Below are 13,096 nucleotides of genomic sequence, written 5' to 3' on the forward strand. Positions count from 1 at the left end.
GTTTCTAACTTCTGCTTGTAATGATGATTGTTGCCATGGACACTCGTGTTCAAGTTTAGGTGGAGGCATGCCTTCATCTCCCACTCTGGAAGACTCGGTGACCTTAGGTAATCTAGCTTCTTAGAGCCTTGGTTTCCCTGGCTTGCAATACTTTTTTGGCTTACTGTGTCTCTTTGTGGTTGCTACTCTTCGCCCATTCACAATACCCATGCAAAGATGCTCTTGTGGCCAATGGTTCTTCATCAGATCTTTCTGGTCAATTTCACAGACTTGGGCATGAGAGGTGAGATATGGGTATCAGATAGCCAGAGGGACTTCCTTCTTGCCGGGCTATGGAGAGAACAGGAAATAATTTCCCGGATGGAGACGTGAGAGAAAGGGAGTCTTATTTCCCAGAAGGAAATTACAGGTGTGGAGGCCAGGGCAGACCAAGGGGGGCATCACCAGGTGGGCATGAGTGAGTACCTGGCCAGGAGGTGGAAAGGGCTGGCTGCACCAGAGGAGGCTGGTCCTGGGTGTTCTGTGTATGGAGGCTGCTTGCTGCAGAAAGCTGGGGACACTTTAAAGCAGGACGTGGACGTGTTAAATCAAAGGCATGTAGACATGCTTTAGAGGATGCTTGCTTTGTGAGGCCTGGAAACTTGGCATGTGTGGTGACTCGGAGGAGTTGATGGGAGCCTTTAGGCTAAGGCTCACAGGTTCTGGGCCCCGCCCACCACCCCTGTGAACAGGGCAGTCTGTAGGCTCTATCATGCTTGCTTCCTGTTGGATTAAGGGCTGCAATGCAGCAATACTTCTCACTGTGACACCTGCTGCTGGGCTGGACAGAGAGGGGCCGAGCCAGCCACGTGTGGATGGCTCCAGTTTTCACACGCCAGTTAGCTGCCCTGCCTCCACGGGGCACAGCAGAATTTCTAGGGCACACATCTGCCTTAAATGCATATCCAGGATGTCTCAGTTTGACAATATCTTCTCACATTATATATTTGTGTGCGCGTGCACACATAATGCCTCAAGCATGCTTGTGCAGGTCAGGGGAAACTTCCTGGAATGGGTTCTCTCCTACCACACATGTCGTGGGGCTGACCTCAGATCATTAGGCTTGGCACCAAGCCCCTTTACCTACTGAGCCATCTTGCTGGCCGTCCTGCACTCCTTATAATAAAAGTTATAAAAGATAGAACTTAACTTTGTTAAGAAGTGGATGATAAGGTATAAGTGACAGGAAGCAAAATTCCTGGGGGGTGGAACCTGGCTACTAAAGCACACCTTGTGGAAAGCATGCCTTAATTAAGTGACCTAAACATAAGGCAGAGTGACGGCAACCCCAGGCGGTCCTGAGTAGCCTTCATTCATGGATGTTGGCTGCATGGTCTTTGAGTTATGAGGAAATGGCATTTTCTTGAGGCTTAGGACCACCTTTGTTGGTATGCTCACACCCACACATGCATACACACACATGCGCATATGTGTGAAATAACGTATTCATGCCCAAAATACACCGATGCCGATGCTGCTGGGGGTGGGGTGGGGGGATGTTTTCAGAACCAGGCTAAGAAGTGACAGCATGTAGTCATTCCACAGAAGAAGGATGAGGTCTCCCAACTCCAAAGACAACCAATCAGGCCACGGTGTCCAGGAGCGTGACAGGCGTAAGGCGGCATGATGACAAGGGTCCCTTGGGAAGCTCAGGCGGTGGCGATGATCTGTGAGCCCCTCGATGCCTACCTCACCCTCGGCTCACCTCCTCTCTGCTCTTGCTGTCCAGGAGCCCCCCAACTTTCTGCTGTCTGCACCAGCCTTTGTCAGTTAGCATCTAGTTCGTACCCCCCCCCCTTCATTTATCCGACCCCTGACAGCCTATGTCTGACCCAGTGACCCCAACAGCCTTCCCTAGTAGGGTTCGTGTCTGGGCCTCAGCCAGGGTCACCCCCGAGTTTGCTGAGATCAGATCTTGCCACTATGTCCTATCCACGCAGATGCTTGGGGTTTGGCGGGTGTGCGTGTGTGTGTGTGTGTGTGCGTGTGTGTGTGTGTGTGTGTGTGTGTGTGTGTGTGTGTGTGTGTGTGTTTGGAGTCTGCCAGAATATTCTCAAATCCATTTGGTTGTATGGCTTAATTTGCATAAATATTACACATTGATTTTTTTTTTTTTTTTTTTGATCCAACAAGCCTTTAGAACCCCAACCTAGTCCTAGATGGCCCTTGCTCTGGTCAGCCAGCTCAGGGCTGGTCAGCCTTGGTCTCTTCCAGGCTTCAAGAGTGGAATCTGCCAAATGTAGTACAGCCCAGCCAGCTCCTTGGAGAGCTCCTCTGTCACTGGGTCTCCTCCTGCTCTGGGAGTGGTCAGTACTATGCTAAGAACCTCACTCCACAGTGCCGTGATCGTCCTGAGACCATCGGTTTCGTTGGCAGCCTATCCTGCTACTGATCCAGGGGGGATGGATTGCTCTTGCTGGCTGTGTCCCAGCCAGAAGGAAGAGCCTACACTCTGCTCTACCTCCTACTCAGTCTTATCTCACAATCTGCCTGTGAAGGAGTTCCTTTACTGTCACCCAGGAAGGAGCCCTCTGGAAGAATCCAGCAGGTTTAACACAGGTCACTGGCTTGCTCTGGGCCTCACACCCAATCATTCCACACTGGGCCAGAATGTTTTCTGAGATACGAGCACACACTGATGCTTTCCTATGGAAACTCTCTAGTGGTTTCCTGTTAGCCCATAAGTCCAGGACCCTTAGCTTTTGGGGACAGGTGGAGGATAGGGTCTCACTGTGTAGAGATCTGGCTAACTTGCATGCTGGGATCACAGATGCATGTGTCTGTGTGTGCCCGGCTAACATTCCCAGCTCTTGGAAGGGGCTTATACCCCTGTACCCTTCAAACTGTTTATCTCCAATGTCTCTCCTGTGCACCCCAAGAGCTCGTGAGGCGAGTGCAGGTTGACAGCATCACCTAGAACTTGTAATAGCACAGAAGGCTGAGGATGTGTGCTGTATATCTACCTGGCTGTCTGGCGCAGGATACCGTTAACGTGTGTTAGTATTGGGACCATAGTTTTCCATGGTATTCAATGGAAATTGAATTTTTATTTCCATGTGCAATACATCGAAATACATGTATTCATTATTGTAGAGATTTGTAGCTGCCTCTCTACTTTCTCTTTGGACACAGTTTGGGGTGGAAATACGTTTATTTGATAGCATAGCCCACGGCCCTGTGGAGACAGAACTTGACCAGAGTTTATGGTATGTCATGTGTAGGAAGTGAAACTTAAAAAGCAGAGCCATTGTTCAGTCACCTTCTGGTTGAAAGGTAGACTGGGTCTTTTCTAGGCCTCCTTAGTTTTGCTCCGCCCTCTCAGTTTCTGGAAGAGAAAACCAAAGACCATTGAGGAGCCTGCCTGGAGCCTGGGGTTCCCTGCCCCCCACCTTCTGTGAACACCTCCTCCAAGGTCAGGGTGCTCTCCGCTCCGCAGTCAGTGCTCCGCAGGTTCTGAGCACTGACTGCTGCCGTGTCCTGGCGTCCGGCTTGCTCTGTCCTTTACGGTGTCCCTGTTTGAGTTAGAAGCCAGACTGGCCAAGGTTCAGCTCCTACAATGCACCCTCATCCCCTTAGACCTGTGACGTACATTATGTGTGCAAATTCCTGTGTGTTGCTTGAGCTCATGGAGAAGCTGGCTCTGGAAGCCGGATTGCCCCACCCCACGTCAGACCTAAGTGTGTTTGTGTCAAGTGTCCTCCAAGGTTCCATGTCTAGGCATGAGTTGTCCCCCTGCCCTGTGATGGGTAGAGGGAAGAGGAAAGCCCAGTATCCCAAGAGTGAATGTGCTATGTCACTGCAGGCAGTTAGAAGGCAAGCCGTTTCTAGCAAATGTTGCTGTCATGTGTCGTGTGCTATGAAAATGCCCACAGTGGGAATGCAAAGCCGTAGGAAGCTCATGTGCGGACAGAAAGGTCAACCAGGGACTCCGCTGATTGCCTCAGCATCCCTGGTTCTTTTCTGCTGGGTCTGAGGATGCTATCTACTGCTCACACGCTTACTGTGGCTAGGTGTACACTTAATGAACTCACCCGAGCAAAGCCAAAGCATGAGCGTTGTAGATCCTTCTCCGGGCTGTACGGCAGACCTTCACAGCGCCCTTGGTGTCCCGTTCGTGTACAGGTGTCACCTTCAGGGTTGCTGGGAAGGGCTGATGGGAAAGGGTCCAACTTTCCAGACACAGAGCTTAGCTGTTGCCCTCCTGGGTCCATCTCACACCGCACTCCGCGGCTACCAGCTGTGCTGCGCCGCGCAGGCAGTTACCTAGAGATTCTCTGGGCCTGGCTGGGTTCTGATTTGTGAAACAGTGTGAGTTGAGTAGCCACCTCTGAACTGCTCTGAGGATTACATGAGCTACACAGCCACATGTGGTCAGTACCTGACCGCAGTGAGCACGCTCAGTAAAGGGCTGCAGAGCAGCCTGGATCTGTGCACCATGTTCAGATGTGGCCAGCATCTCACTGGCTGCACCCGGTAAGGGTGGGTTTTTGTTATCCGTTAAATTAAGAACATGCCTGCTACTGTTACTGTCTGAAAAGTCAGCTCAGGGCCGGGCGGTTGTGGTGCACGCCTTTTATCCCAGCACTCGGGAGGCAGAGGCAGGCAGGTCTCTGTGAGTTCGAGGCCAGCCTGGTCTACAAGAGCTAGTTCTAGGACAGACTCCAAAGCTACAGAGAAACCCTGTCTCTAAAAAACAAACAAACAAAAGCCAAAAAATAAAACAAAACAAAAAGTCAGGCCCCATGTCCTTACATTAGTCAACTGTATATTTTCTTATAGATATTTATTTCCCTCATTCGTGAAGCATTACTATAATATTTTTAGAGTCATTTTAAAGCACAAATAAGAAAATTAAAACCTATGATCCTATGCAAATGTTGGTTTTTTTTTGTTTTTGTTTTTTTTTTTTTTTGGTTGCTCTGTTTTCTTTTTCTTTTCTGTGTACTATCAGTGTGTGTGTGTGTGTGTGTGTGTGTGTGTGTATAGCATAAACATTGGAATATTTCATATAGTCCTTGCTTAGGGCAAGCAGTGGTTTTAAGTTGAGTACTTTACTTGGGTAGTTGGGCTCAGTCAGTGGTCCCGAGTCCTGTGTGATGCCCCTGGCTCCGTCAGCGGTCCCGAGTCCTGTGTGATGCCCCTGGCTCCGTCAGCGGTCCCGAGTCCTGTGTGATGCCCCTGGCTCAGTCAGCGGTCCTGAGTCCTGTGTGATGTCCCTGGTGCCCCTCATGTAAGCAGGCAAGCGTTGGGGCTGCTCAGCAGAGACGACTTGTTGACTTGAACTGCTGAGCCGCCCAGGATGGTTGGAGTTGGCGTCCATGGACATCAAATTAGAGTAGGTGTAAGCCTTCCCTTACACATGTCCCTGCCATTCCCATGCTGGCCAACGTGAAGGCAAGGGGAAAGGTTCTAGAGCCAGGCAGTGTCTGCTCCCCCGAAGGTGGAGGGGCCTGGGGGGGGGGGGGAAGGGCTGGCTGTGCAGAGGTGATGCCGGGGACCTGGCTCTTGCTTCTGGTGCTGATGTCTCAGATTGAAAACCTGAGCTAGGAAATCATTCCAGCAGATCAGGTTTCCCTGAGCTCATCTCTAGGATCAGCTCTGCTTGCACTGCTAAAATATTTAGAGGCTATTGAATTCCTGCAGCAGCTCTCTAGCAAGGGTCCAGGTGCTACTTGGTGAGAGTCTGAGGGTCCCAGGTGCCTCTCACGAGCTATCGGTGGAGTGCGTCATTAAAAAAGCTTTCACTCTTAACAGAATTATTCTCCAGGGTCTGTGTTACATAAAATTACATAGCATCGCTGTGAAGGGGTGTGTGTGCATGTGTGTGTGTGTATGTGTGTATGTGTGTATGTGTGTGTAGCAGTGATGCTTGCGGAGGTCAGAGGTCAATGTAACAGAATTATTCTCCAGGGTCTGTGTTACATAGAATTAATTACATAGCATCGTTGTGAAGGGGTGTGTGTGTGTGTGTGTGTGTGTGTGTGTGTGTGTGTGTGTAGCGGTGATGCTTGTGGAGGTCAGAGGTCAATGTCCAGTGTTGTGGATCTCTTCAGCACAGGGATTACAAACTGATAGCACAATGCCTATATTCTTTCTTTTTTAAAAAAAAACATGGGTTTTGCGGTGGAACCTGGATCCTTGCGTTTGCTACTTTACCAACTGAAAAGCTTCTACTCTTAGGGTACTTCTATTTAATCCAAAGTGACAGTTCCAAAAACATTTCTCATTGGCGCTAAATTCAAATACAGTCACAAGAGGAAAGTCCTGGGACTTGGTATGCATTGAACCATTAAGTCCCTTGCCATTGTCCTGAAGCAAAGCAACCCTAGACGCCTTAGTAGACTAAACCCTTCCTCCACCAGTAGAAGGGGCGAGAAGGCACAGCCCTAAAGTGGTTCACGGGCTGGGTGTGTAATGAAATTGTGCTTGGTGTGCATGCCTGTGCAGCAGCCATGTTTGTGGAGTGGGTTTTCCAAGGCTAGTTAGTACCCTCCTGCTGCTGACACAGAAACGGCATAGCTTTAGAATTTAGGTCAGTTGGGAAGAAGGTGTGTGTGTCCCTGTGAATTTGCCCACTTAAGACTGTTGTTTAATAATCATACGGACAGCCGACTCCTGAAAGCTGCTACCGTTGATGTTGCTGGGACCGTGTGGTCAGTGCCTAGTAATCCATAATCCAGTGTCACCGGAGGCAGGGTCTGGTGATGCCAAGGACAGTGTGGGTGGGGTGTGTGGTGTCAGACACAGCTGAGGAGCCCTGGCCCGTGGATCACCTGTTGGCAGCTTCCCGATGCCATCAGCCATCTTACCATTCCTTCTGTTTCTTGCAGTTCTATGTGCTGAGAGAGTTGGCCAGATGACTAAGACATACAATGACATAGATGCTGTCACGAGGCTTCTTGAGGAGGTGAGTGTCTGTCTGGGGAAGATGCAGGGGGGTCCTTTATAGGGGGTGGATTCACAAGGCTTCTTGAGGAGGTGAGTGTCTGTCTGGGGAAGATGCAGGGGGTCCTTTATAGGGGGTGGATTCACACGGGCTCCTTGCCTATTTCAGGACAAGGTTTCGTTTTGTTATTTATCTGTTTTGAGACAGGGCTCACTGTGTAGCCCTGGCTGGCCTGGAACTTGCTGTGTAGACCAGGCTGACCTAGAACTCACAGAGCTCCGCCTGCCCTGGCCTCCCAAAGGCTGGGATTAAAGATAGTCACTGTGAGTCCCAGTAGCTCTGTCTGTTAGCTAGTAACTACGTGCCGAGGTCTTCCCCCTGTTGATTTTGTGTACATGTGTTAGATTTGTTGTTATTGTTTGAAAAGAGAATCTTGTATAGCCAAGGCTGGCCCCCAACTTGCTGTGCAGCTGAGGCTGGCCCAGAACTCCTTCTGCTCTGACCGCTACCTCCCGCTGATACTTTAGAGTGGGATGGCCCACCCTTCTGACATTGCAGCATGGCATGGCCATCTACAAGTGTGTTAGCCCACATTCATAACTACCCCCAGGAGGTGCACAGTCAGTCGGCAGGCTGAAGGTCAGACACACCTTCTTAGATTTTTGCCACTATGCATTTATGACACAGAAATACAATGCCACTTAAGTACTTGTTGGGACACCCCCCCACACACACACACACACACATCCTCAGTTTCTGACCAGAGAAACCTAAACTGTCTACCGGGGATGACTGTGTCTTTACCTGTGGCTTCTGAATGTACTTTACCCCTTTGCTTAGTCCGGTTCGGATGACTGTGTCTTTACCTGTGGCTTCTGAATGTACTTTACCCCTTTGCTTAGTCCGGTTCGTGGAGCGGAACGCAGCGTCAACAAGCAGGACTGTGGTGGCTGACTTTGGGAAAGTCACTCAGCCCGGCAGGCTGCAGGCCCTCAGGAGACTGTGGCTCAGTTGGTCTCAGCGTTTGTTTTCCTTTGGGAGTAGGGGCTGTGAAGTTTCGTAAGGATGCAGGGTCACACCCCATGTCTGCCGGCCAGGGTGGGCAGGGCGTGGGGAGAAGTATTGTAATTTTTTTTTTTTTTTTTAATTCCTATGACCAAACCTGACAGAAACAGCCTGAGGGGAAACGCTCATATCCGTGCTCACGGTTTCAAGGGATCTCAGTGTAGCCCGTCAGGGGAAGGTGTGGCGAAGAAACTTCGTCTGTGGGAGTGAGAGCATAAGGTGGCGGTTTTTCATGGGGATGGCTAGAACCTAGGACCAGATTACAACCTTCAAAAGCCAGCCCTCAGTGGCCTACTGCCTCCAGCCAGGCCTGCCTCCTCAACCGGGCACAGCACCCCAAAACAGCACCACCAGCTGGGGGATATGTGTTCAAAACACAAGAGCTGTGGACAGATCATCCTTCAGGTCAGACCCTAACAGCGCCCGCCCGCCCTTCAACACTGGCTCTCGTCACAGACCTGACCTTCACGCACGGGGGCCTTAGGGCCTTGTTCCTGGAAGGCAGGGACTCTGGGTCCAGTGGCTTTTATTTAGCATCTCCCCAGGAAGAGGATAGGGTCGTGGAGGGAAACACAGGATGCACCGTGACCACTTCAGGCATGGTGGGTGCAGAGGAGGGACAGACCCAGACACTGGCAGGACTCGGGGCTCCTGCAGCCCCCTCCACCTCCACCCCTCACCTCCCTCTCTCTCTCTCTCTCTCTCTCTCTCTCTCTCTCTCTCTCACACACACACACACACACACACACACACACACACACCTTGTTTCTTCCTTGAGCATATGTGACATTTCCGCTTACCCCGGAACACATCTGTCTATTCTGAGGGAGGAGAAAAGAAAGTTACCCCCACCCCACCCCACCCCCCGACCCCCGGTTCCACATAGGTGACATCAGGGTTTGGGACTGTGTGCCTGTGCTTTGAGACGCCGGCCTCCGGCCTTCTGGTGACGTTATAGTTGCCAGCGTCTTGTGGCTGGTGTGGACCGGCAGCAGGCACACTGACCTCACGTTGGATTTGGAAGCGACCTTGCTGACTTTTCCCTGTGGGATCCACTGTGGAGCAAGTATCTCTGGCATCTGTCCCTAACCCCAGGTACACGGAGCCGCCGATTCTCGGGGGTGGGGGGAGTGGGGTGTCTCCATCTGTACCCGCATCTTTATTCTGGGCTCCTGAGCCTTGGTAGTGGGGTTTGCCCTCGCCCTGTGCTAAGTCCTTGGTTTCTCCCACAACCTCACACTCTTCCTTCCTGGCCGGTAGAGCCCCTGGGGTTGTGCTCAGTTCACGTTCTTTGGTCTGCACCGGCCGGCTGCCATCGGAGCCGTACCCCCCGGTTTCCCACCTGGAGATCCCGTGAGCTTCTCTCGACTTCTCACTGTCCCGCTACAGGCACACAGGACCCGCGAAGCTGCTCTGGAACCTGCTGCTGTGTTAGTCAGTCCCGTGTCTGGGTTGCTTAGAAACTGCCAGGGCAGAGCTCCTGCCGTGTGGTTTCACAGACCTCCGGTGGGATATCTGTCTCCGGCTGCACTTTCCGGAGTGGAACGTGACAAGCAGCTGGGTGCCCCCCACCAGTTGGTGTGTTAATTCCAGACGCTCTTGACGGTGGATGCTGTTAACAGTGGAGGGCGGGCTCGTAACCACTCCCTTCCTGATGGGAAAAGCTTCTTTCCCCTTACCTGTTGCCTTTGCTATTTAGGCTCGGGTAATATCGCTTGTTGGTTTTGAGGAGGACATTTCCACCCGCAGAGTGTGCCCCGCTGCCCTGGGCTTCCACAGCCCATAGTCCTTGGCTATGGTGCATCTGAGGCCTCACTGTGGGGCGGCCTTCCATGGGCTACCACCCTCGTCTCTGCCGCGACATCCAAAGGCCACTTCCAGAGGGCTGAGGTTTCTTGCCCTTTATGTAGGGGCCCTGTATGAAGAACTCTCTTTTTGGCCAGGCTTGGTAGTGTAAGCCTGTAACCTCAGCACTTAGAAGGTCCAGGTAGGTAGAGGAGGATCAGGAGTTCAAGGCCATCCTCAGCTATCCAGTGAGTTTGAGGCTAGCCTGGGCTACATGGGACTGTCTCAAAAGATTTTTTTTTTTTTAATTTCACTTTTTTCTGTTCAATTTTCTAACTGAGCATGGCTGTATGAGACATGAGCTCTACTTGAAAAACAAGTTTGAGTTGACGGAAAGAATGTCATCTCCATAAAGCAGTTTCTTTCCTTGGCTCTTTGTAGTGCCTTCCTGATCGGTAATCACGTCTGCACCTCCGTGCTTTATAAATAGCAACTGTTCCCTTCGTCCTTGGCCCTGACGCGATCACAAGGAAGTCCCTGCCTTTCTCTGGAACTGGGTGTCGTCGTAGAGTCTGGCTGCCACAGTCAGTCGTGTGACAGTCACCCCAGGCTGAGCCTGCTCGGGCTCTGGGCCTCTGTTCAGGAGTGCTAGTGTGTACATCTGTCCTGCTGCACTCAGGAGTGCTGTAGGGTTTTCCCAGGATGTACAGGCCCAGCTGCAAACTGTGTGTGTGTGTCTGTCTGCCTGTCTGTCTGTCTTTGTGTGTCGTGTGTGTGTCTGTGTGTCTGTGTATATCTGTGTCTGTGTGGCTATATCTGTGTGTCTGTATGTCTGTGTGTGCATGTCTGTATGTGTATGTCTTTATGTGTGTCTCTGTGTCTGTGTGTCTGTGTATCTGTGTGTCTGTATGTCTGTGTGTGCATGTCTCTTTGTGTGTGTGTTTGTGTATGTGTGTCTTTGTGTGTCTATATCTGTGTGTGTAACTGTGTGTCAGTATGTCTGTGTGTGTGTGTGTCTGTATGTGTCTGTATATGTCTCTGTGTGTGTCTTTGTGTTTCTGTGTCTCTGTGTGTGTCTTTCTATGTCTGTGTCTGTGTGTGTGTCTGTGTATGTGTCTGTGTGTGTCTCTGTGTTGGGGAGGGTCCTTACTAGAAGGAGATCCTGAAGCTTGCCTGACTGGGAATGTACCCAGAGTTCATTTCTCTGCCCCAGTAACAGCGTGCTTTCCGTTGGTCCATAGTTACCCTTTTTACCCTAAAATTGGTGAATGAGATGAGTCATGCTGAGTGTGGGAGGTAGGCTAAGTGTCTGCAGGGAGAGGGCCAGCCAGCCCTGTGTGTGTTGGTACCAAGGGTGGATATCAGGTTGTAGGCTTTCAAGCCACCTTGATTCATTTCTCAGAGAATAAAGAACTAGATTTTGACTGCTTGTACTGGGGCCTGAGTTAGTTATTTATAGTCTCTGGTTGCCACTGCGGTTAAAGCCAAGCTCATTCCCTGACTATTTTCTTGATTTTAGAATTAAAACTCACCCCTACAACACCCCTACACACTTATACACACCCCACACACAAGCACACACACACTTACCCCAAACAATCACACACACTCACATACCCCTACACACATGTGCACACTCACACACTCACCTCTACACATACATGCACACACTCACATGCTCACCCTACACATCCACACACTCACCTACACACACTCACACACTCATACACACCCCACACTCACCCCTACACACATGTGCACACACTCACACACTCATACACACCCCACACTCACCCCTACACACATGTGCACACACCCACACACTCATACACACCCCACACTCACCCCTACACACATGTGCACAGACTCACACACTCATACACACCCCACACACCCCTACACACATGTGCACACACTCACACACTCATACACACCCCACACTCACCCCTACACACATGTGCACACACTCACACACTCATACACACCCCCACACACCCCTACACACATGTGCACACATACACCTTGCCCCATACCTGTGTTTCTCAAAAGAAACCTAGGTAGCCTGTTGCCTGAATACACCTAGACAGAGCTGTGCAGGGGGACCAGGAATTCGGGGTCAGCCTGGGCTACATACCTAGACCCTGTCTCAAAACAACAATAGCAGACACCCGGAGGCAGAAGCAAGCTATACAAGAGAGCCTGGAGATGGTCAGCAGGTTCGGGCTTTCCAGTCGCCCATAAGGGGTTCTCTGCCCCTTCCTGCTTTTCATGCTGTAGACATGCCCTGCAGGGGTCATCACTGTGAAGATAGCTGTTCTCAGCAGGGCAGAGAGCAAGAGGTGTGGGGTGTGGCCAGTGGGGCAAAGGTCTTCCTGTGTGAGGTAACTGCCCTTGTTTTTGCTCCGGGACTGTTTTGTTCTCTGTCCTCTTCCCTCCTAGGCGCCAGCCCTCTCTGTCCCCTGGGAAGCCTTGTCCTTCATGTCCTCCAGTAGCTCCTTGCCTCACCCCCTGCAGTGCTCCCTGCCTCACCCCTGCAGTGCTCCCTGCCTCACTCCCTGCCTCACCTCCTGCAGTGCTCCCTGTGTCACCCCCTTCAATGCTCCCCGCTTCACCCCCTTTGGTGCTCCCCGTGTCACCCCTGCCGTGCTCCCCTTCAGTGCTCCCTGCGTCACCTCCCGCAGTGCTCCCTGCCTCACCCCTTCAGTGCTCCCCACCACACCGCCCGCAGTGCTCCTCGCATTGAGAACTCCTATGCTTGTAGGAAGTCAGCAGCTTTGGTGGGGTAAAGCAGTGAGAAGCGGGATCAGGAAGTGAGTGATGGGTTCTGAACCCCTGCTGACCTGACCGTCCCGCCTGGGTCTAGCAAGGAATTTAACAGGTCTGAGCTGGGCTCAGGGAGGCCACACCTCTGCAGAGGTGCGGACATTGTGATTGCAGTTTTAGCCTCCCCCGGTGAGAGGACTGAAACCATTTAGACTCAGTTCTAATCCCGACTGCGTCTGGGTCCTCAGTCACCATATTCGAGTCCTTCCCTCAGCCGAGCATAGCCAGTGAGTCTGAGAGGCGATAAGGGGCCACGGGTGAGTGAGGAGTCTTCTTGTCTCCCCGTGGCCCCCGTGGACAAACGCAGGGTTGAGACTGATGCCTGGGCTGTCATTGTCCCTTGGCCACCTTGGCGAGCCTTCTCCACATGTGGGAAAGAGGCCAGGTAGGGCTGGGTATAGGGTATTTACTGCTCACCTCTATAAACACAGACCAAAGCTTGAACACAAATTGACACTCATGCCGCGTGGGAGGCGTTTTGATATGTTCACTTTTGAG

At 51.6% G+C, this 13,096-nt stretch overlaps 1 protein-coding gene across 11 annotated transcripts in view; it reads left to right on the forward strand.

Annotated features, from left to right (window-relative positions):
• The window catches only part of Trak1 (trafficking kinesin protein 1), a 101,192-nt gene that overhangs the window by 53,313 nt on the left and 34,783 nt on the right, over positions 1–13,096 (forward strand). For all 11 annotated transcript variants that reach the window (XM_051202549.1, XM_051202558.1, XM_051202565.1 and 8 more), the window contains one exon: positions 6,870–6,946. In XM_051202549.1, coding sequence (XP_051058506.1) covers positions 6,896–6,946 — 51 coding nt within the window. In that variant the 5' untranslated portion in view covers positions 6,870–6,895. The remainder of the gene's footprint in view (positions 1–6,869; positions 6,947–13,096) is intronic.

Source organism: Phodopus roborovskii, unplaced genomic scaffold, assembly GCF_943737965.1.
Source record: "Phodopus roborovskii unplaced genomic scaffold, PHOROB, whole genome shotgun sequence".
NCBI lineage: Eukaryota > Metazoa > Chordata > Mammalia > Rodentia > Cricetidae > Phodopus > Phodopus roborovskii.